The sequence below is a fragment of the Aquarana catesbeiana genome, linkage group LG11, assembly GCF_042186555.1.
Source record: "Aquarana catesbeiana isolate 2022-GZ linkage group LG11, ASM4218655v1, whole genome shotgun sequence".
Taxonomy (NCBI): Eukaryota; Metazoa; Chordata; class Amphibia; order Anura; family Ranidae; genus Aquarana; species Aquarana catesbeiana.
In genome coordinates this window covers 2,885,533-2,910,206 of record NC_133334.1, presented here as the reverse complement: position 1 = coordinate 2,910,206, position 24,674 = coordinate 2,885,533, and the positions used below count along the sequence as shown (strand labels likewise).

The window sequence follows — 24,674 nt, the reverse complement described above, 5'->3', positions numbered from 1 at the left end:
AGGTCACTAGATGGCAGCATGTGAACTAAATATAAATATCCATAGAAAATGGTTAGGAAAACAGTCTATATAAATTCTATGCCCCGTTGGGGCAGCACACTCCCTGTCTGTGTGGCAGCTCACTTTCCTCCTGCCATTGTCAGCAGTGAGCACACTTCCAGGCTGGCAGCGGCAAGCATCACACATCCCTGTCCTGGGCTTGCTAATGCACGATCTTCTGGGAAACTCAGACTTCTCTCCTCCAGCCAATGAGAGTGGGGTAGGAGTGTGATCTGGGGAGAAAACAAACTGGAAGCTCCGGACTGGATTACAGAGCTCAGCTGGGACCCTGGGAGACACAAGGTGGATCAGAACTGGATTCTCTTTCCAGGATTTTGTCATTGTAAAATGCAGCATGTAGGATGACTGCTTGGACTGCTGGAGCTGAACGTGGGGTCGCTATGGCAACTCCTGTACCCCTTCATGCTACGCCCATGACCCAAAGCTCAAACATATATGCCTTTCTCTGCTGCCTCAGCTGCTCTGCACAAGGAATGAATGGGAAGTGCTCTGTGCTGAGTGGCTTCCTGTTCATTCACAAACTGAAGCATATTATACAGTTTGCTATGGTTCAGTTATGAATGGACACAGTGAGTGAGTGTGTTCATTTAGAAAGGGAAGGGGGTTGGTAAATTACATATTTCTAGCCCCTTCCCCCACTCTCCATCCTGAAACATCCCCCACAGTAGCAGAGGGGAGGGAAACCATCCGCACTGGGGGGGGGGGGGGCTTGGGCAGTAGGGGGAATCTGCACCACACATGGCACACCCCTTGCACAAGCCTATGCAAACACATATGTGTTTAAGCTTTTGGTTGCACACTCTACACACTCTAATGAAATAGGCTGCGCACACCTAAGATCCGTATCAATTTATAATTAGGAGCCGACTGCCAGGATAGTGGGGCCAAGATTTCTCTGGACGATCTTCAGTCTGAAGGGCTTCTGTTGAATATCTCTTCTGCTTGGGGATAATTGTAAGCTTGGTTCACATCCTGTTCTGTGAAAATAGCCCGGGACCTGAGCCCTGCGACATATCTGTGCACGTAGGGGGAGGGGAGAGATGATCACAAGGTGAGCATTGTGGAAGAGCTGCTTTGCAACACAAATGACAAAAATCCATTTGTAGGAGGGGGGAAGAGGCTGGGAAGAACAATGGGGTCTTTGGGGTGAAGGTCCACTTAAATACTAACACCTACAGATCTGAGGTATGAAGACCACATTTATCTATCCCTATGGCCTCCAGTAGAGATGTTCTATCCAATGTCTTGGCACCACACCAAAAGTAAATGTAATAATCTGTACAATGATTTCCTCTTGCAGATCCCCCCATTCTCTCTGAGATTACCGGGAATGATGAGCTGATTGACATGACCAGGACGACTCTGACTTGTCAGATTATGGACTTCAGACCCAACGACATTGAAATCTCTGTGTGTATGAGAAGATCCGGGGAGGAGGAGGAGATGAGGACCATCTATACCTGGAGGTCTGAAGGTCACCTCACTCCGGTCAAGATAAGTAGAGATTATGAAAGAGAGTATGAAGAGGGTATATGTATGTTGGAGGGGAGACCACGGATGATGAATAGATCTCCAGGATACGAGGGCATCCCTCTACAGCTGGAGGTGACTCCTGTTATCAGTATGAAGAATCTTGGTGCATTCATCTGTCAGTGTTCTCTCCAGATAACTCCCAGCTATGACCTGGATAATGGAGCGGAATTATCTGTCCATGTAAATCACCCGGCACTGACATCTCCGGTCTGGGTACACAGGATACTCAACATCATTGGAGGTGAGACTCTTCTCTTCTACATGAAATGGTTTCTTTCTAAAGCTTTCATTGACTCTGATGAGATATTATCATTTTTTCTTAATACTCTTTATTTTGTTTCCTTTTTTCTATTTTTTATACAACACAATTGTAAAGCATTTCGCAACCAACAATTATGGTTATGGTTTTGATATATATATAAACATTCCCTCAATCTTCTAATTATACTATTGATATATCTGTATATACCATTTCCCCTATGACCATTTTAATACTTGTGACCCAGATTAAATTTTGCACTTTATTTAAATATTACTAATATATTGTATTTTATTATCCCATACCTAGGAGCCTCTCTAATGAATTGTAGAGGGACCACCTCCGTAGTATTCAACCATTTGTCCTATATTTTTATAAATTGACCTAAGTTGTCTGTGTTAGTATATCATGTGTTCTTTTTTTTGTACAACTTTGTTTACTGTGTTACCCCCCCAACCCACAGGGGGTGAGCTGGGGGGGTCTTGGATCTCCATCTCTGCACAATAAGTATTTGTGCTATAAAGACTGTAAAATTCTGTATCCAGACATCCCAAAACGCATAGATTGGGTTCCCTCAGGATATAATCCTAAATGTCTTATCAATCGAATCCAAAATCAGGGTCCAATACCTGACTAATTTACGGCACCTCCATATCACATGTATTAACTGCTTGCCGACTGTATACAGTACATAAATGGCAACTCTTCTGCACAGGATCATGTACCTGATCACACGTGCCTCTGTGATTGGACCCAGGACCCACCAATCGTTTGGGACAGAAGCAGAACGGCGGTCTGCATATGTAAACAAGGCTGATCTTCATTCTGTCAGTAGGGAAGGTATGGAGCCTGTGTCTCTGCAAAGCAAGAAACACAGATCTCTGCCTTCCCACAGTACAAGTACCTCCCCCACAGTATCCAAGCACATTTTAGGGACACGTTTACATACCTCCCAACATTTTGAGATGGGGATGAGGGACACCTACCAGCAAACGTATGTAGGCATGGGACACGCCTTCTGCCACACCCTCTTAAAAGGAGAATTAACCCAAGAATAAGGTTAACTAAATTCACAAGGGCTTTTTTTTTACCACTACTATTCCTTTATTTTGGCTTTTAAAATGTACAAATGCAGCAATTTAGAATTTGGAAAAAACGGTTTAGCACTGGGAAACACTATTGGAAAGATAAAAAGTGCATTTTATACACAGCTATATGGATCAGACCAAAATGAGGGACAAATGAGGAGGAATGAGGGACAGAGGGACATTGCTCCAAATCAGGGACAGTCCCTCGAAATCAGGGACAGTTGGGAGCTATGCGTTTAACCCTTTGATCGCCCCTGATGTCAAATTCTGATCCTGATCCCTTAAAGCAGATTACACAGCACAGTGCTTGTTCTTTGTCATCTCCCCCCCTCTCTAAACTGTAAAAAGACCTCCCTGAATCTGCCACTTCCTGTATCCCCCTCTCTATATTCACCACTAAAATCAGGTCAGCATGTCCCTCCGCCATACGCAGCTGTACTCCCTGCTCTCCTCTCTCCCCCCTCACCTCCTCCTCCCTGCCTGTCAGAGCTCCCTCTCTGTGTCTGTCTCCACCCCCCCACGGCTATTATTGGAAAAAAAAGGTAAAATTGTCACTGCCAGCCCCTCTAATAGAAGCTGGCATACCACACTATGTAAGTCATTTTAAAAAAACGAGTGTTGTCACGTGACCGGCCTGAAAACAGCTCAAAATTGATATTTACAACACTCGTTTTTTTAAAGACTTACATAATGTGGTATGCCAGCCTTTAAAAGAGGGGCTGGCATAGACTTAAAGAAATGGCTTGAAAAACACTTTAACCCCATTCCCTGCCAGTCATTTGTACAGTGACAGTGCATATTTTTAGCACTGATCACTGTAATAATGTCACTAGTCCCCAAAAAAGTGTCAAAAGTGTCACTTAGTGTCCAATTTGTCCGCCGCAATATCGCAGTTCCGCTATAAGTCACTGATCATCACCATTACTAGTAATAAATAATATATGTATATATCACATAGTTTGTAGACGCTATAACTTTGTGCAAACCAATCAATATACGCTTATTGGGATTTTTTTTTATAAAGCTATGTAGCAGAATACATATTGGCCTAAATTGATGAAGAAATAAGATTTAAAAAAAAAAAAAATTAAAGTTTTATAGCAGAAAGTAAAAAATTGTTTTTTTTTTTCAAAATTGTCATGTTATTTTGTTTATAACGCAAAAAATTAATTCCTCAGAGGTGATCAAATACCACCAAAAGAAAGCTCTATTTGTAGGGAAAAAAAGGACATCAATTTTATTTGTGTACAGTGTCGCACGACCGCGCAATTGTCAGTTAAAGTAACACAGTGCCGTATCGCAAAAAATGGCCTAGTCATGAAGGGGGGGTAAATCTCCCGGAGATCATGTGGTTAATGTACCCTCTTCATATCATGTAAATAGAGGATTATCTCTCCTATGCCAACTAAAAGGTTTTTGGGGAGTTCGATATGATTGATGTATAATAAACACAACATGGATACATTTCTGTGACTCAGACAAGGACATTTGTCCTACATTATCAAGAACATCATCAGTCCATCCCCCATCATTTATATATCCATTTGTCACTGCGTTCTGCATCTCAGCGACTTTACTTTTCAGCTTTTCTGCAACAATTCCCTATAAACCTGTTATCTGACCACTCTTAGAAGTTGCAGTTATAGTCTGATTAAGAATTATAGGTATGGTATAGACCCACTGTGTCAATTTATACTGTATTTCAATTAGAGATGCACCAAAATTTCAGCCACCGAAACATTTCTGCTGAAAATGGTGTTATTGTCATTCAGCCGATAAGAGAAAATGGCACCAAAAACGCACGTGATTTTACTACAAAGTCACAGCAATTTCACCACAAATTTGCGGCGATTTTGCAATGATTGTTTTGTGCGTATGGTGTGATTTTCATAGGTCATGTGACTCAAAAACGTCATCAAAAACGTAACACAGGCGCATTAATGATGCATTGTTGTTGCGTTTTCAAAGCATTTGAACTGGGAGGTGAATTTTTTTGTGCTTTTACTGACCAAAAATGCAGCAGGCAGTATTTTTAACACCACAATAGAAACCCAATGGACCAGTGTGCAGACATGCAGAGAATTTAAAGGAATATGTTTTTCTTGCGCTAAAAGGTGCCAATAATGGCCGACAATAAATTCATATTCATTTAACCACTTGCCGACTAGACGCAAATCGCCGTAGCTATATGGCGGGCGCTTTAATGGGTATAGGGGGATGCCCGCCCCATGACGTAGGAGCCAATGTGCGTTGCCAACGGCCACGATGGCTACCAGCTACCCGCAATTGCTCCTGACAGAAAAAGAATGAAGATCTGTTAATGTAAACAGACAAATCTCTGTTCTGTCAGGGGAGGAGAGTCGATCGTCTGTTCCTAGTAATTAGGAACCACAACCAGTCTCCTCCCCAATCAGTCCCCTCCCCCCACAGTTAGAAACACAGTTGTTGTGCTGGTTTGGGCGCTGCGGCATAGTTAAACATCATGCCTCGGCTGCTTTACAACTTTCAGGCGCTCCCCATCCGGATACCTAGCTTTTTCCTTAGAGCAGTAAACAGAGCTCTGGTCACCTTTCTTTGGGCACAGAATCCCCTCGACTAGCCCAATCTATCCTGCGACTCCCTAAATTGCTAGGTGGCAGGGCCGTTTTTAAGGCAGGGCAAAAGGGGCAGCTGCCCTGGGCCCGGTCATTGTTGTGGGGCCCAAAGCAGCAGCCTCATATACTTGCCAACTATCCTGGTTTAAATTCCCTCCTCCCTTGAGGTTTTAGTCCTGTGCTGTGTCCCAATATCTCAGTGTGAAGTGCTGCTACTAATGTTGCCCAGCTCTGCCCTATTGTTGTGTAAAGATGACTCACCTGCAGACCCTGTGTTTACATGTAAATTACCGGCATTCGTATGTAAATAGGGGCGGCCGGCAGCATTGATATGTATATCATGCCCCCCTGAGGTCATATCCACAGTAATCTCCAGCAACCAATCAACAAGCTTAAATCATGTGCTGTAACCTCTAGCAACTAATCAGTGAGCCGTAATGTGTGCTGTAACCTCTAGCAACCAGTCAGTGAGTGGTAATGATACACTGTAACCTCTGGCAACCAATCGCAATCGCTGCCTGATCTGATTCAGTAAACTGATTTTGAGTCTAGGTGCTATTTATTGTATGTCTCAGAGCAGGTGGAGAGCGAAACTGCATGGGGGGCCCCAAGAAAAGTTTTGCCCAGGGTCCAATCAATATTAAAGACGGCCCTGCTAGGGGGCATGGCTTTGCTGGAAACCTTTATCACCTGGCTTGCCATCTGACCCGAGCCCTAGATTGGTGTTGCCATGGTGCTTTGAAACAGTGGATCCAGGTTGAATAATCTCTTGCAGGGGCCCAGCTGGATTTGGTCCTGTGGTGCCAAAGGTCCGTACCATGCCGGCTGATTGATCACTCTAGGGGAGGGGAGACGAGGCCGCTGGCTCAGAAGGCCTTCCGTGACTTTCCTATAGCACCTGTCCCGTCGCCTCTCACCCCAATAGTGGGTAACCTAACTTTTAGTCCTGGGATCGACGACCCTAGATTCCAGGAATTGAAAGTGGTTTGTTCGATCACAGATGCAACATTTTCTTACTAATGGCCGGTGGAAGACTAGGCAACAAATCATTGATGACCCGGCCGTAGAGGTTTTCCCATTTTGGCAAAAACTACAGCTAGCTCATTTTATAGGATCACTACCTGCCCCAGAGGCCTTCCGCTCCCTTTTGAATTACTGTATTTATCGGCTTATAACACGAACTTTTTTCCCCTGAAAATAGGGGGATCGTGGGTGCGTGTTATACGCCGACAGCGTACCTCAGAGGGGAAGGAGGGGGACGAGTGCCGCCGGAATTCACCGAGCCGCCATCTCCTCTCCACTCGGCTCTCACTTCACAGTTCACACACACAGTCCCGCCTCCGCCACCAGCATTGGACCAGTGTTCTGTCTATCACAGGAGCTGGTCCAATGCCGATGGCGGAGGCGGGACTGTGTGTGACTGCCGACAGAGCCGAGTATATAGATGACGGCTCTGTGATTTCCTGCGAGAGATGGTGAGGCTTAATCAGGAAGCTGCATTGATGGGGGAGATGGGCACAGATCAGGCTGCACCCCGTTGTTTTGGAAGCAGACGCAACCACCATCGGTCGCTGGTTGGTTGAAAAAAGTGGCAGACATTTATGCAATGGAGGACTTGGTGGCCACAGAGAATGGTCTTTGTGAGAAATGTCTCTTGAAATGGTTCTATTGGCGCAAATTTGTCTATTCCGAGGAGTACGCTGGTTATGGGACGTCTCATGAGGTTTCCCCCGGATATGGTTGGGTGACTGGATGGTGACACTCCCTTCTCTCCTTATACCCCCCCTTTTTTTTTCTCTCTCTCAAATTGGGAATTATTTATTATAGCAAAAAAGTAAAAAAATATTGTTTTTATGTTTATAGTGCAAAAAATAAAAAACGCAGAAGTGATCAAATACCACCAAACAAAAGCTCTATTTGGGGGGAAAAAAGGACATCAATTTTGTTTGAGTACAGCGTTACACGACCGCGCAATTGTCAGGTAAAGCGACGCAGTGCCATATCGCAAAAAATGGCCTGGTCAGGATGAGGGGAAAATCCTTCCAGGGCTGAAGTGGTTAAATTGATGATATTAATTAAAAAGTCCAATATAATACAATTATATCTAAAAAAATTTTTTTTTAAACTGTCATTTTCGGTTTCAGTTTTCGGCCAAGTGCATCCGGCATTTTCGGTTTTGGTTTTGGCACCAAAATTCCATTCGGCGCACTTCTAGTTTTAATTGCAAGCATTGAAAAAAACATTTTAGTAAGTAGGCCAAATTCCTCTTGTAAAGTATGAAAATCCTTCATAAGCTGGCCATGATATAACTGTGGAATATACTCAAGGCCATGTATCAGCCATTGATCAAATCCATGTAATTTTAATCATTCGGGGTAATTAAAATTCTGGAATATTTAAGTATAATTAGCATACTACAATTACCAGCAGCCCCTATGGGGGTACCGCTACATGAGTCTACCCTGTATCTGACATCTGTTGATGACCTGGCTTGTTACTGATTTGATCCTGGATTCTGCTTGTACCTCTGTCCACCTATTTCCAGCTTTGGCTATGTTCCTGGCCATGCTTCCGCCTACGAGTCCTCGTTACCTCGTTGCCCGCCTACTACTGACCTCAATGCTACCACTGTGACCTCGCACCTGTTGTGCAGAGTATTGAAATGATGTGCTGGGAGCTTCTTGTTTGCAGAGAATATCTGTATTTTAATAGAGAATTACAAAGCATATCTTTACATCATCGAGACAGGAACTGAACATATAACATGGAACAGGAAGCAGAAGTATAAGAGAACAGTGAGGAAAGCAAACACTTCCTCTGATTACATTACCATAGATACACACTATAATACTACAGCACCACCTACTGCATAGATAGGTATAATGCGTACAGTGTATATATAGTTCACATTATACAGCAAACTTTGCATTACTTGCTGCTGTTCTTCCAACACCCCTTGTCAACAGCATGTATAACAGTAAAAAATTTGCTGTCCCCTCAAAATAACTCAACACACAGCCATTAATGTCTAAACCGCTGGCAACAAAAGTGAGTACACCCCTAAGTGAAAATCTCCAAATTGGGCCCAAAGTTTCAATATTTTGCATGGCCACCATTATTTTCCAGCACTGCCTTAACCCTCTTGGGCATGGAGGTCACCAGAGCTTCATAGGTTGCCACTGGAGTCCTCTTCCACTCCTCCATGACGACATCACAAAGCCGGTGGATGTTAGAGACCGTTTGAGGATGCCCACAGATGATCAATAGGGTTTAGGTCTGGAGACATGCTTGGCCAGTCCATTACCTTTACCCTCAGCTTTTTTAGCAAGGAAGTGGTGGTCTTGGAGGTGTGTTTGGGGTGGTTATCATGTTGGAATACTGCCCTGCGGCCCAGTCTCTGAAGGAAGGGGATCATGTTCTGCTCCAGTAGGTCACAGTACATGTTGGCATTCATGGTTCCCTCAATGAACTGTAGCTCCCCATGGTCTGAGCACTGACAGGCTGACCCCCCACCCCTAGAACCTCTGCAGCAATGCTGGCAGCACTCATACATCTATTTCCCGAAGACAACCTCTGGATATGACGCTGAGCACATGACCTCAACTTCTTTGGTGGACCATGGCGAGGCCTGTTCTGAGTGGAACCTGTCCTGTTATACCGCTGTATGGTCTTGGCCACCGTGCTGCAGATCAGTTTCAGGGTCTTGGCAATCTTCTTATAGCCTAGGCCATCTTTATGTAGAGCAACAATTCTTTTTTTCAGATCCTCAGAGAGTTCCGTGCAATGAGGTGCCATGTTGAACTTTCAGTGATCAGTATGAGAGAGTGAGAGCGATAACACCAAATGTAACCACTTCAGCCCCGGAAGATTTGGCTGTTCAATGACCAGAGCACTTTTTGTGATACAGCACTGCGTCGCTTTAGCTGACAATTGCGCAGTCGTGCAACGTTGTACCCAAACAAAATTTACATCCTTTTTTTCCCACAAATTAAGGCTTCTTTTGGTGGTATTTAATCATCTCTGCAGTTTTTATTTTTTGCGCTATAAACAAAAAAAAGTGCGTCAATTTAAAAAAAAAAGCAATATTTTGTACTTTTTTCTATAATAAATATCCCCAATTTTTTTTAAGAAAAGCTCATTTTTTTTCTCAGTTTAGGCCGATATGTATTCTTCTACATATTTTTGGTAATAAAAATCACAATAAGTGTATATTATTTGGTTTGCGCAAAAGTTATAGCGTCTACAAAATAGGGGATAGTTTTATGGCCTTTTTATTATTATTTTTTTTTTTTTACTAGTAATGGCGGCGATCTGTGATTTTTTTTTTTTATCGTGACTGCGACATTATGGCGGACACATCAGACACTTTTGACACATTTTTGGGACGATTGACAATTATACAGCGATCAGTGCTATAAAAATGCACTGATTACTGTATAAATGTCACTGGCAAGGAAGGGGTTAACACTAGGGGCGATCAAGGGGTTAACCGTGTTCCCTGACTGTGTGTTCTAACTGTAGGGGGAGGAGACTGACAATAGGAGATGACAGATCGTGGTTCCTAGCTATTAAGAACTCGCGATCTGCATCTCCTCTCAGAACAGGGATGTGTGTGTTTACACACAACCCTGTTCTGCCTCTCGTTCCCGCGATCGCTCGTGGCCGGCAGTCATCGTGACTGCTGGTCACGAGCATAGGCACCCCCGTAGTGCAGCGGGTGCGTGCGCGCGCCTGCTATCCTGCTTAAAAGAGCCGATGTATAGCTACAATGGCTCGTTGGATCGTGCCGACCTGCCGCAGTATAATGACGGTGGCTGGTCGGCAAGTGGTTAACACACCTGCTCCCCATTCACACCTGAGACCTTGTAACCAGAGGCGTCTTTAAGGTTGGGCTATTGAGGCTTGAGCCCCGAATGTGGGGCCAATAGCCCCGAGTGTCTAAGCGCCGGGTCCTGCAGTAGGGTTGCCACCTGTCCGGTTTGGACACATGTGCCCGGTTTTCAAGCCACCTGAAACCCGTTCAGCCGTCCTGTGATCAGTGGCCCCAGCTGCAAGATCTAGAGCAGCGCATTCTAATTCCCGTGCCCGCCGCGATCAGTGTTATATCACATACAGCCTGTACGAGCGCTGGGCAGCGGGCGCTCTGTCATTGGCTGTGCAGGCGGCAGACATAAGGGTCTGTGATTGGCCCGGTGGAGCTGCTGACTGGTCACATGTGGAGGGGCTGGACTGTGGGTGATCGCAGCTGCCCGGAGCCCCGCCTCCCTGCCTGGCGCGCGCTGTGTCTCCTCCTGACTGAGGTCTCTGTTATCTGCCCTTCTGTCTGTCAGCGTGCCACTCTCTGTAAGCCCACCCCTCTGTCATCCTGCCCCTTTCTGTAAGCCCACCCCTTTCTGTCACCACCCCCCTCTCTCAGCCCACCCTCCTCTGTCAGTCCACCCCTCTCTGTCAGCAGTGCACCCCCTCTGTAAGAACCCCCCCTCTGTCAGCACCCCCCTCTCTGTCAGTCCACCCCTCTCTGTCAGCAGTGCACCCCCTCTGTAAGAACCCCCCCTCTGTCAGCACCCCCCCTCTGTCAGCCCACACCCTCTCTATCAGCGCCCTCCTCTCTGTCAGCACCCCCCCTCTCTTTTAGCACCCCCCCTCTGTCAGCCCACACCACTCTGTCAGCACCACCCCTCTGTCAGCAGTGCACCCCTCTGTCAGCACCCCCTCTCTGTCAGCAACCCCCCTCTGTCAGCAGTGCACCCCTCTGTCAGCACCCCCTCTCTGTCAGCACCACCCCCCCTCTGTTAGCCCACCCCCCTCTCTGTCAGCACACCCCTCTCTGTCAGCCCACCCCTCTCTGTCAGCAGTGCACCCCCCCTCTGTCACCCCACACCCCCTCTGTCAGCACCCCCCTCTCTGTCAGCACCCCCCCTGTCAGCACCCCTTCTCTGTCAGCAGTGCACCCCTCTCTGTCAGCACCCCCCTCTCTGTCAGCCCACCCCCCCTCTGTCAGCCCACACCATCTATGTCAGCACCCCCCCTCTGTCAGCACCACCACCCGCAATGTCAGCAGTGCACCCCCCTCTGTCAGCCCACACCCTCTCTGTCAGCCTCCCCCCTCTCTCTCAGCGTCCCCCCGCTCTCTCAGCGTCCCCCTCTCTGCCAGCACCCCCCCCCATCAGCTCACACCCTCTCTGTCAGCACCCCCCTCTCTGTCAGAAGTGCACCCCCCTCTGTCAGCACCCCTTCTCTGTCAGCAGTGCACCCCTCTCTGTCAGCACCCCCCCTGTCAGCCCACACCATCTATGTCAGCACCCCCCCTCTGTCAGCCCCACCCCCCTCAATGTCAGCAGTGCACCCCCCTCTGTCAGCCCACACCCTCTCTGTCAGCCTCCCCCCTCTCTCTCAGCCTCCACCCACTCTCTCAGCGTCCCCCCTCTCTCTCAGCGTCCCCCCTCTCTCTCAGCGTCCCCCTCTCTGCCAGCACCCCCCAATCAGCTCACACCCTTTCTGTCAGCCCACACCCTCTCTGTCAGCCCATCCCCCTCTGTCAACATCCTCCCTCTGTCAGCACCCTTCTCTGTCAGCCCACCCCCTCTGTCAGCACCCCCTCTGTGTCAGCAGTGCATAGGGTGGCCACGTGTCCCGGATTGCCCGGGATTGTCCCTTATTTAAGATATTTGTCCCGTGTCCCGGGTACCTTCACTCCGGGACAATACAGCGTCCCGGAATAAAAAAAAACACACCGCCGGCGGCTGGCACTCCATCTCCGAGTCTGACTGCCTGCCACCCTTATCACAGACTCAGTATATACACACAACAAGTAGCGCAGCTTAGCTTAAGTGCCTTAACTGGTTGCTAGGCTAGGGCCGCCCACCCCGCGTCTAGCAACCAGTGACATCAGCTGGCACGTGGAGTCAGTGCAGTGGGCTCTCTGGGCACCCGCACGGCAGGGCGGCGACGGCGCAGTGCGCACTCTAGCCTCACTCTACACGCTACAGGCCTACGGCTGAGCAGAGCAGCGCGCCTGAGAGAGAGAGCAGCCGCCAGTGCCAGCCTGAGTGCCAGTGTCAGTGAGTCCACTAGCCTGCCCTGTGCGCGCCGCCCAGCCCCAGTCAGTGACAGTGGTGGAACGGAAGGTGCCTGCCGTACCGCTGCCAGTGACCACCAGTCCCGGAGCGCCGAGCCGACTACAGCAGCTACTCCAGCAGCCGCACATTGATTGCCACTGCAGTGCCAGCCAGCAAGCGCAACCCTCGTCCGAGTCCTCCCTCTGGCTCCCTCCCGCCCACGAGGTCCGCCCGCCAGAGATACTACAGGTTAGTGTAACTTCCACAGCACACTACCTAGTGAGCAATGCACACACTCCCTCTCAAATCTGCTGCTGTCCCCAGACCCCCACCCCCCTCAGTTCTGCTGCTGTCCCCAGACCCCCACCCCCCTCAGTTCTGCTGCTGTCCCCAGACCCCCACCCTCCTCCGTTCTGCTGCTGTCCCCCACCCCCCTCAGATCTGCTGCTGTCTCCCACACTCCCCCTCAGTTCTGCTGCTCTCCCCCTCCATCTTTCCTCCATGTCCCTCTCTGTTCTGCTGCTGTCCCCCTCCGTTCTTCCTCTGTGTCCCCCTCTGTTCTTCCTCCGTGTCCCCCTCCATTCTGCTGCTGTCCCCCTCCATTCTTCCTCCGTGTCCCCCTCCTTTCTTCCTCCGTGTCCCCCTCTGTTCTTCCTCCGTGTCCCCCTCCATTCTGCTGCTGTCCCCCTCCGTTCTTCCTCTGTGTCCCCCTCCATTCTTCCTCTGTGTCCCCCTCCGTTCTTCCTCTGTGTCCCCCTCCGTTCTTCCTCTGTGTCCCCCTCCGTTCTTCCTCCATGTCCCCCTCCGTTCTTCCTCCATGTCCCCCTCTGTTCTTCCTCCGTGTCCCCCTCTGTTCTTCCTCCGTGTCCCCCTCTGTTCTTCCTCCGTGTCCCCCTCTGTTCTTCCTCCGTGTCCCCCTCCATTCTGCTGCTGTCCCCCTCCGTTCTTCCTCTGTGTCCCCCTCCGTTCTTCCTCTGTGTCCCCCTCCGTTCTTCCTCTGTGTCCCCCTCCATTCTTCCTCTGTGTCCCCCTCCATTCTTCCTCTGTGTCCCCCTCCATTCTTCCTCTGTGTCCCCCTCCATTCTTCCTCTGTGTCCTCCTCCTTTCTTCCTCTGTGTCCCCCTCCTTTCTTCCTCCGTGTCCCCCTCTGTGTCCCCCTCCATTCTGCTGCTGTCCCCCTCCATTCTGCTGCTGTCCCCCTCCATTCTTCCTCTGTGTCCCCCTCCGTTCTTCCTCTGTGTCCCCCTCCGTTCTTCCTCTGTGTCCCCCTCCGTTCTTCCTCTGTGTCCCCCTCCATTCTTCTTCTGTGTCCCCCTCCATTCTTCTTCTGTGTCCCCCTCTGTTCTTCCTCCGTGTCCCCCTCCGTTCTGCTGCTGTCCCCCTCCGTTCTTCTTCTGTGTCCCCCTCCATTCTGCTGCTGTCCCCCTCCTTTCTTCCTCCGTGTCCCCCTCCATTCTTCTTCTGTGTCCCCCTCCATTCTTCTTCTGTGTCCCCCTCCATTCTTCCTCTGTGTCCCCCTCTGTTCTTCCTCCGTGTCCCCCTCCATTCTGCTGCTGTCCCCCTCCGTTCTTCCTCTGTGTCCCCCTCCGTTCTTCCTCTGTGTCCCCCTCCGTTCTTCCTCTGTGTCCCCCACCGTTCTTCCTCTGTGTCCCCCTCCGTTCTTCCTCTGTGTCCCCCTCCGTTCTTCCTCTGTGTCCCCCTCCAATCTTCTTCTCTGTCCCCCTCCGTTCTTCCTCCGTGTCCCCCTCCGTTCTGCTGCTGTCCCCCTCCTTTCTTCCTCCGTGTCCCCCTCTGTTCTTCCTCCGTGTCCCCCTCTGTTCTTCCTCCGTGTCCCCCTCTGTTCTTCCTCCGTGTCCCCCTCTGTTCTTCCTCCGTGTCCCCCTCTGTTCTTCCTCCGTGTCCCCCTCCGTTCTGCTGCTGTCCCCCTCCGTTCTTCCTCTGTGTCCCCATCCGTTCTTCTTCTGTGTCCCCCTCCGTTCTTCCTCTGTGTCCCCCTCCATTCTTCCTCTGTGTCCCCCTCCATTCTTCCTCTGTGTCCCCCTCCATTCTTCCTCTGTGTCCCCCTTCTTTCTTCCTCCGTGTCCCCCTCTGTTCTTCTTCTGTGTCCCTCTCCATTCTTCCTCTGTGTCCCCCTCCATTCTTCCTCTGTGTCCCCCTCCATTCTTCCTCTGTGTCCCCCTCCTTTCTTCCTCTGTGTCCCCCTCCTTTCTTCCTCTGTGTCCCCCTCCTTTCTTCCTCCGTGTCCCCCTCTGTTCTTCCTCTGTGTCCCCCTCCTTTCTTCCTCTGTGTCCCCCTCTGTTCTTCCTCTGTGTCCCCCTCTGTTCTTCCTCCGTGTCCCCCTCTGTTCTTCCTCCGTGTCCCCCTCTGTTCTTCCTCCGTGTCCCCCTCCGTTCTGCTGCTGTCCCCCTCCGTTCTTCCTCTGTGTCCCCCTCCGTTCTTCTTCTGTGTCCCCCTCCGTTCTTCTTCTGTGTCCCCCTCCGTTCTGAACTTGCCAGAGTAAGTGATGTACAAAGTACGCCGTTGTCACTAAGTGACTTAGTTAAGGCAGGTGCACATTGCATACCACCTGTCTAAACTGGTTACCACTGTTTGCTTTTTTTTTCCCAAAAATTGGCAAAAAAAAGTATCAAAAACCATCCTTTTTGGGCGGCGCGGGGGGGGGATGTCCCTGAATGGCAGTTTGGAAATGTGGTCACCCTAGCAGTGCACCCCCCTCTGTCAGCACCCCCTCTCTGTCAGCCACCCCCTCTCTCTCCTGCCTCCTCCCCCCTTTCACTCACCCCCCTTACCTCCTCCCCTCTCACCTCCCCTTTCTCACCTCCCTCCCCCCACCTCTTTTCCCCCACCTCTTTTCCCCCTTCAGGGGGTGGAGGCCCCATGATACCCAAAAGCGGCCCTGTAAGTGAGTGTACCAGTTCAAATGTGTCTTGCCGATACAGTGGGCACAGCGATGCAGCATCTGCCTTTACTTTGTCTTCTCCCCAAGCCCCCCCATACAATGGAAGGAAGGAAGGAAAATGGCACTACAGAAGAGCAGTTTCGCTCCGCCCCCAAACTCCGGCTCCCACTCTAAACGGCTCTCGGTAAGGCAGTCTAATGGGGGTCTTTAGGGGCAGGGGATACTGACTGGGGGGTCACTGATCTAATAGAGATCTCTAAGGGGGGTGCTGTTGTAAGGGGACTCTGAGCTAATGTAGAGGGGGTGCTGACTACTGGTGACCCATTAGATCAGCAGTCAGTGTGGGTCAGGTAGGTCAGTGTGTGTCAGGTAGGTAACACCCCCCCCTCCATACAACCCCGCCGCCCCATCAACCCCCCCCCCCCCCGGTGCCGGGCTCTGACCTCGGGATGAAGGCCCTGGTCTTTTTGCCACCTAGCAACGCCCCTGCTTGTAACACTAACGAGTCACATGTCAGGTAGTCAGGTAAGCACCTGAATGACCACAGCATACAGGGATATACAATGTAATACTGACACATAATCACACACAGAGGTTGGACTTGATGGACTTGATGTACTTGTGTCTTTTTTTCAACCTCACCTACTATGTAACTATGTAACTATGTAACATGACACCGGGGAGGGAAAATGGCTAATTGGGTCCAATTTGGAGATTTTCACTTAGGGGTGTACTGACTTTTGTTGCCAGTGGTTTAGACATTAATGGCTGTGTGTTGAGTTATTTTGAGGGGACAGCAAATTTACACTATTATACAAGCTGTACACTCACTACTTTACATTGTAGCAAAGTGTCATTTCTTCAGTGTTTACACATGAAAAGATAGAAGAAAAGATTTACACAAATGTGACTGAGGGGTGTACTTACTTTTGTCAGATATTGTATTTATTTGCCTAAACTGGTCAAGAAATTAGTTTGTTTTTTTTTTAATTGGGGGATATTATTATAGCAAAAAGTAAAAAATATTGTTTTTTTTTTTCAAAATTGTCGCTCTTTCTTTGTTTATAGCGCAAAAAATAAAAACCGCAGAGGTGATCAAATACCACCAAAAGAAATCTCTATTTGTGGGGAAAAAGGACATCAATTTAGTTTGGGTACAACGTTGTACGACCGCGCAATTGTCAGTTAAAGCGACGCAGTGCTAAATTGTAAAAAGTGCTCTGGTCAGGAAGGGGGTAAAATCTTCTGGGGCTGAAGTGGTTAAAAGGTTTTTCCTCACTTCCTGTCTGGTGTAACTGTCAGCAGAACAGGAAATGATTATAAATATCTCTAATTATTTGACACATTTATGCCCTGTACACACAGTCAGACTTTCCGACGGAATATGTGCGATCGGAGCTTGTTGTCGGAAATTCTGATCGTGTGTGGGCTCCATCGGCCTTTTTCCATCAGAATTTATGACACACAAAGTTTGAGAGCAGGCTATAAAATTTTCCACCAACAAAATCTGATCGTTTAACCACTTCAGCCTCGGAAGGATTTACCCCCTTCCTGACCAGAGCACTTTTTACTATTTGGCACTGCGTCGCTTTAACTGCTAATTGCGCGGTCATGCAATGCTGTACCCAAACAAAATTTGCATCCTTTTCTTCCCACAAATAGAGCTTTCTTTTGATGGTATTTGATCACCTTTGTGGTTTTTATTTTTTGCGCTATAAATGGAAAAAGACCGAAAATTTTGAAAAAAAATGATATTTTCTACTTTTTGTTATAAAAAAAATCCAATAAACTCAATTTTAGTCATACATTTAGGCCAAAATGTATGTCTTTGGTAAAAAAATGTCAATAAGCGTATATTTATTGGTTTGCGCAAAAGTTACAGCGTCTACAAACTAGGGTACATTTTCTGGAATTTACACAGCTTTTAGTTTATGACTGCCTATGTCATTTCTTGAGGTGCTAAAATGGCAGGGCAGTACAAAACACCCCCAAATGACCCCATTTTGGAAAGTAGACACCCCAAGGAAATTGCTGAGAGGCATGTTGAGCCCATTGAATATTATTTTTTTTGTCCCAAGTGATTGAATTATAAAAAAAAAAAAATTACAAAAAGTTGTCACTAAATGATATATTGCTCACACAGGCCATGGGCATATGTGGAATTGCACCCCAAAATACATTTAGCTGCTTCTCCTGAGTATGGAAATACCACATGTGTGGGACTTTTTGGGAGCCTAGCCGCGTACAGGACCCCAAAAACCAATCACCGCCTTCAGGATTTCTAAGGGCGTAAATATTTGATTTCACTCCTCACTACCTATCACAGTTTTGAAGGCCATAAAATGCCAAGACGGCACAAAACCCCCCAAATGACCCAATTTTGGAAAGCAGACACCCCAAGCTATTTGCTGAGAGGCATGTTGAGTCCATGGAATATTTTATATTTTGCCACAAGTTGCAGGAAAATGACGAACTTTTTTTTTTTGTTGCACAAAGTTGTCACTAAATGATATATTGCTCAAACAGGCCATGGGCATATATTGAATTGCACCCCAAAATGCATTTAGCTTCTTCTCCTGAGTACGGGGATACCACATGTGTGGGACTTTTTGGGAGCCTAGCTGCGTACGGGGCCCCAAAAACCAATCACCGCCTTCAGGATTTCTAAGGGCGTAAATTTTTGATTTCATTCCTCACTACCTATCACAGTTTCAAAGGCCATAAAATGCCAAGATGGCACAAAACCCCCCAAATGACCCCATTTTGGAAAGTAGACACCCCAAGCTATTTGCTGAGAGGCATGGTGAGTATTTTGCAGCTCTCATTTTTTTTGAAAATGAAGAAAGACAAGAAAAAAAAATTTTTCTCAATTTTCAAAACTTTGTGACAAAAAGTGAGGTCTGCAAAATACTCACCATACCTCTCAGCAAATAGCTTGGGGTGTCTACTTTCCAAAATAGGGTCATTTGGGGGGGTTTGTGCCACCTGGGCATTCCATGGCCTCCGAAACTGTGATAGGCAGTGAAGAGTGAAATCAAAAATTTACACCCATAGAAAGCCTGAAGGCGGTGATTGGTTTTCGGGGTCCCGTACGCGGCTAGGCTCCCAAAAAGTCCCACACATGTGGTATCCCCATACTCAGGAGAAGCAACAGAATGTATTTTGGGGTGTAATTTCACATATTCCCATGGCATGTTTGAGCAATATATAATTTAGTGACAACTTTGTGCAAAAAAAAAAAAAAATTGTCTTCTTCCCGCAACTTGTGTCACAATATAAAATATTCCATGGACTCGACATGACTCTCAGCAAATAGCTTGGGGTGTCTACTTTCCAAAATGGGGTCATTTGGGGGGGTTTGTGCCACCTGGGCATTTTATGCACAACATTTAGAAGCTTATGTCACACATCACCCACTCTTCTAACCACTTGAAGAACAGGAAGCAAAAAAAAACTCCAAAAGCTACACTGAGAGCAGACCCTTTTGATACAACCTAAACGACACAAAACAAACACAACTGCTATAACTCCTGCTATCAGCAACTTGGAACCCGATCCAGAATCCCAAGGTATCCCTTGTGTAAACGCTGACTTTACAGAAAATGTGGATATAACAGAGGAATTCTGTATCATAAATTTGTCAAATCATAAACTTTCTACACCAGAAACAACAGTCCTCTCCAAAGGCCTCACATTCTGCCCAACCACCAAATTGGATAATTTACAGGTATGGTCAGATATGGAGGAATTCTTTAGGAGACTAATGCCGCGTACACACGGTCGGACTTTTCACCTACAAAAGTCCGTCGGACGCCGCCGGACCAAATCCGGCGGACAATCCGACTGTGTGTGGTCTCCATCGGACTTCCGACAGACCGTTTCGGTCGGAAATCCGACGTACTTTAGATTTGAAACTTGCTTCAAATCTTTACGTCGTAACTCCGCCGGACTCAGTTCCTGACGGAAAGCCCGTTCGTCTGTATGCTGGTCCGACGGACCAGATACGACGGAGGAGCAGGGTACTGCATCTCGCGCTCGCTGCAATAGGAAAAACAAATTTTCCTATTGCGGCGAGCGCGGGGGGCATCCCAGGCCCTTAGGTCTGGTATGGAACTTTAAGGGGAACCCCCTACGTCGAAAAACCGGCATGGGGGTCCCCCCAAAATCCATACCAGACCCCGATCCGAGCACGCAGCCCGGCCGGTCAGGAAAGGGGGTGGGGACGAGCAAGCGCCCCCCCTCCTGAACCGTACCAGGCCGCATGCCCCCAACATGGGGGGGGTTTTGGGGGAGGGGGCGCCCTGCGGTGCCCCCCCACCACAAAGCACCTTGTCTCCATGTTGATGAGGACAAGGGCCTTTTCCCGACAACCCTGGCCGTTGGTTGTCGGGGTCTGCGGGCGGGGGCTTATCGGAATCCGGGAGCCCCCTATAAGAGGGCCCCCAGATCCCGGCCCCCCCACCCTATGTGAATGAGTATGGGGTACATGGTACCCGTACCCATTCACCTAGGGAAAAAGTGTCAATAATAAAACACACTACACAGGTGTCACGTACCTGGTGGCGGAGCCCAGAGTGCAGGGAGTGGCCTCTCGTGTGCCTCTGGCTCAAGAACCCCTGATAGAGGAAACAGGGACTCAAGAGCACAGTGAGCCACAAGTGCCTGGCAAGTGGCAGGTGTCTCTGAAGTTCAACTGGAGCACTGGAACAGCAGACTGTAAGAAGATGCACTGGATCACTGTCTGGAACACTGGAACCACTGGCCGTGAGAAGCACTGTAGCAGGCGGGAACTCTGGAACAGCAGGCAGCAGGGAGGTGTTCTGTAGTTCGGCTGGAGAACTGGAACAGCAAGCTGTAAGAGGGTGCACTGTAACTCTGGCAGGAACACTGGAACCACTGGCTGTGGGAGGAGCACTGTAGCAGGCAGGAACTCCGGAACAGCAGGCAACAGGGAGGTGTTCTATAGTTCAGCTGGAGCACAAGCAGAATCAGACAGGCCGGGTCAACACTGGCGGGCAAGCAGGTACCAAATGGAGGCAGGAGAATAGTCAAGATACAGTCCGGGTTGGCAACAGGCAGGTAACAGATAACCGAAGGAGGAGGCAGGAGAATAGTCAGACAAGCCGGGGTCAAGGACTGGCAGCAAACAGGAATAGTCAGGAGCAGGCCGGGTAACCGGAAGCAGGTAGGCAGGTATTCAGGTAGCTTAGGGTCACAGGGAACGCTGTAGACCGGACAGCAAGAAAGCGTGCTGACAGGCTCCTTTAAATAGGCCTAATGGCGCCAAACGCTGTCACACTGCACGTCTGCGCGCATCCGCGTGCACTCGTGCACGCCCGTGTACCGACCGTACGTGCCCGTTCGTACCATCTTGCACCCGCGTACACCCGTTCGTATGAGCGCGCACCCGCCCGCGTCCGTTCGCGCCAACGTGCCTCCGAACGCGTCCTCTGGCTCTAACAACAGTGGTTCTGTTAACCGATCTTCCGCCGACGGTTGTGCTAACAGGACGCCTTTCATGACAACAGGTTTTTAAAATATTTTATTAAACAGCTCCGGATCTTCCTCCGGCTTCAGGGGTCTTCTTCGCGCTTCGGGGGTCCCTCCGGTTCATCTTCTCCCGGCCTCCGGTTGGTTCTTCTCCGCTCTCTTCTCCCGGTGTTCCAGTTCTTCGGCCGGCTCCTCCGCTGTCTTCAGGTAGCTCTCTTGCCAGCGGAGGTCCGGACTTCTGGGCTTCTTGACTTCCTTTTCTAGTCCCGTCGTACCCGAGTCACGTTCAAAATGAACAGACTTGTCCGTCTGTGGGAAAGTCCGTTCATTCTGGAAGTCCGTCGGGAAGACCGGATTCCGGAAAGTCTGGTTGTGTGTAGGCAAGTCCGTCCGTTCAGAAAGTCCGGCGGTAGTCCGCCGGAAGTCTGGCGGCAAGTACGTCGGACCTAGTTCCCCAGAAAGTCTGACCGTGTGTGCGCAGCATAAGGCTCAAAGAATATTTTCACAGTAGGGAAAGGAGTCTTAGGACAATAGGAGGTGACAGAAAGAAAAAGAACAGCAACTTCACACCTCCACAAGGACGCAACCCCAAACTGGATACCTATATTGACAGCTTCAGGCTGCGAGTTACATCCCTGATATCCACCCAGCAAAAGAAAATATTATACAACCTTTCACCACTGGAGCGAAGAGCTGTACATGATCTGCGCAATAATCAGGCCATAACCATCAAACCAACAGATAAAGGGGGAGCAGTCGTTGTGATGGATACAGACAAATATATACAAGGGCCAGAGGAAGCTGACAAATACTACTTACTACAAAAAACTGGATTATGATCCGACACAGGATTTTACTAAGCAATTAAAAGGTCTCATTGCGACAATACCAAGCCACCTACATTCAGAACTCATCAATGCGATTCCGGATAATCCAGAAATTGGAGACTTCTACATGCTGCCCAAGATTCACAAGACAGGAAATCCAGGCAGACCCATTATAACAGGTACGAATATACTTACCGAACATATCTCTGGCCTTGTAGAAAACATGTTAAAACCTTTAGTCATGAACACTGCGAGTTTCCTGGAAGACACCACTGACTTTCTGAACAAGCTTAACAATATACAACAATTACCACCAAATACACTTCTAGTCACTATGGATGTAGAATCTCTGTACAGTAACATCCCTCACAAGGATGGGTTGGCGGCATGTCACGGATTCTTATCATCCTCACCAAACCACAAATACACTGCTGAGGATGTGACACGGCTCATCGAATTCATTCTTACACACAACTACTTCACTTTCAATAATGACATCTATCTCCAGTGTATGGGCACTGCTATGGGAAGCAAAATGGCACCCCAATATGCAAACTTATCTATGGCTGACCTGGAGGACAAATTCCCGAACAGCATACAACAAAAGCCATAGAGATATTATCGCTATATTGATGATATGTTCATGATATGGACTGAAGGTGAAGAAAATCCAAACCAATTCTTCTCATTGATCAACACTTTTCATCCATCTATTAAACTAAAAATGGACTATTCGAACACACATGTCAACTTCCTGGACACTACAGTATACATCAGGGATGACAAGCTACACACGTCGATATACAGAAAACCGACTGACCGATGCAGCTATCTTCATAGTTCCAGTTTTCACCCCCAACACTAAACGGGCCATCATACACAGCCAGGCCATCAGATACCACCAAATTTGTTCAGACCCAGAAGACAGAGATAAACACCTCAGAACACTGGCAGACTCCTTTCATAAGAAAGGTTACAAAGACAAAACCATCAACAACAGCATAAACACAGCCTTGGAAACCCGAAGAGAAAATCTCCTCCAATACACAGAGAAAAAAACAAATAACCGAGAACCTCTAGTCACCACATACAACCCAACACTAGAAGGGATCAAAAAGATAATCAAAGATTTACAACCCATTATAACAAAGGATGAAACTCTAAAAGGAATATTCCAACAACCCCCATTATTGGCTTTCAGACAACCACCCAACCCCAGACAACCACCCGACCTCAGACACAAACTAATCAGCAGGAAACTTCACTCTGATTATGAAGTCACAAATAATGGAAGCAAACCCTGCAATAAAAAATGCTGCAAACTATGCAACTAGATCAATCTATCCAAAAGTGTCACACACAAATGGGACCTTCAATATCATGGGATCTTACAGCTGTACCTCCAGTAATGTTGTGTACCTCATCCAATGCAAAAGGTGCAGCAAAGGATCTTATGTTGTTGAAACAGGACAGAAGTTACAAGTGAGGATGAATTTGCACAGATATACCATCAAGGAACATAAAGAAGACAGTTTCTGCACACCTGTGGGACATCATTTCTCACAACCGGACCACACTATAGAAGACCTCAATGTTTTAGTTCTTAAAGGGAATTTCAGAACTATCCAGGAAAGGAAAACGTTTGAACTAAGAATGATACTTCTTTTTGACATGAAAAATAATGGCCTGAATTTAGATATTGGTTTCCTTACACACTATGCTAAAGTTTTACGACCCCCTCTGTGACCAGTATCCCCCCCCTCCTCCTCCAGTCTATAGCTCTCCCTCTGTCTTATCTCACTAACTCTGCTGCTATCTTTATTACCATTGATTTGTATGTGTTTGTTTTTCACTTTTTTTTTTTTTTCTTTTCTCTCTTTTTTTTCTTTTACATTCTGCTTAAAAATGTGTGAATCAGTACTGCTTGGGCCTTGAAGAAGGGGACATACCCGAAAGCTTGTCCTGAAAAATTGTATGTTAGTGTAATTTAAAAAAGTATCACGGACAGTACTCAATTTTCTAAACCACTTGAAGACAAAGCCCTTTCTGACACTATTTGTTTACATTAAAAAAATTTATTTTTTTTTTTGCAAGAAAATTACTTTGAACCCCCAAACATTATATATTTTTTTAAGAAAATGCCCTACAGATTAAAATGGTGGGTGTTTCATTTTTTTTCACACAGTATTTGCGCAGCGATTTTTCAAACGCATTTTTTTGGGAAAAAACATTTTTAAAATTTTAATGCAATAAAACACACTATATTGCCCAAATGTTTGATGAAATAAAAAAGATGATCTTAGGCCGAGTATATGGATACCAAACATGACATACTTTAAAATTGCGCACAAACATGCAGTGGTGACAAACTAAATACATTTTAAAAGCCTTTGCAGGTTACCAATTTAGATTTACAGAGGAGGTCTACTGCTAAAATTACTGCCCTCGATCTGACCTTCGCGGTGATACCTCACATGCATGGTGCAATTGCTGTTTACATTTGACGCCAGATCGATGCTTGCATTCGCCTTTGCGCAAGAGCAGGGGGGACAGGGGTGCTTTTTTTTTCTTTATTATTTTTTTGCTTTTTTATCTTATTTTTAAACTGTTCCTTTCATTTTTTTAATCATTTTATTGTTATCTCGGGGAATGTAAATATCCCCTATGATAGCAATAGGTAGTGACAGGTACTCTTTTTTGAAAAAATTGGGATCTATTAGACCTTAGATTTCTCCTCTGCCCTCAAAGCATCTGACCACACCAAGATCGGTGTGATAAAATGCTTTCCCAATTTCCCAATGGCGCTGTTTACATCCGGCGAAATCTAAGTCATGAAATGCTCGTAGCTTCCGGTTTCTTAGGCCAT

General features: G+C 47.6%; 1 protein-coding gene across 9 annotated transcripts in view; it reads left to right on the top strand.

Annotated features, from left to right (window-relative positions):
- Positions 1 to 24,674, top strand: part of LOC141111803 (hemicentin-1-like) — a 368,745-nt gene that overhangs the window by 252,249 nt on the left and 91,822 nt on the right. For all 9 annotated transcript variants that reach the window (XM_073603946.1, XM_073603940.1, XM_073603947.1 and 6 more), the window contains one exon: positions 1,361 to 1,834. In XM_073603946.1, the coding sequence (XP_073460047.1) occupies positions 1,361 to 1,834 (474 nt within the window). The remainder of the gene's footprint in view (positions 1 to 1,360; positions 1,835 to 24,674) is intronic.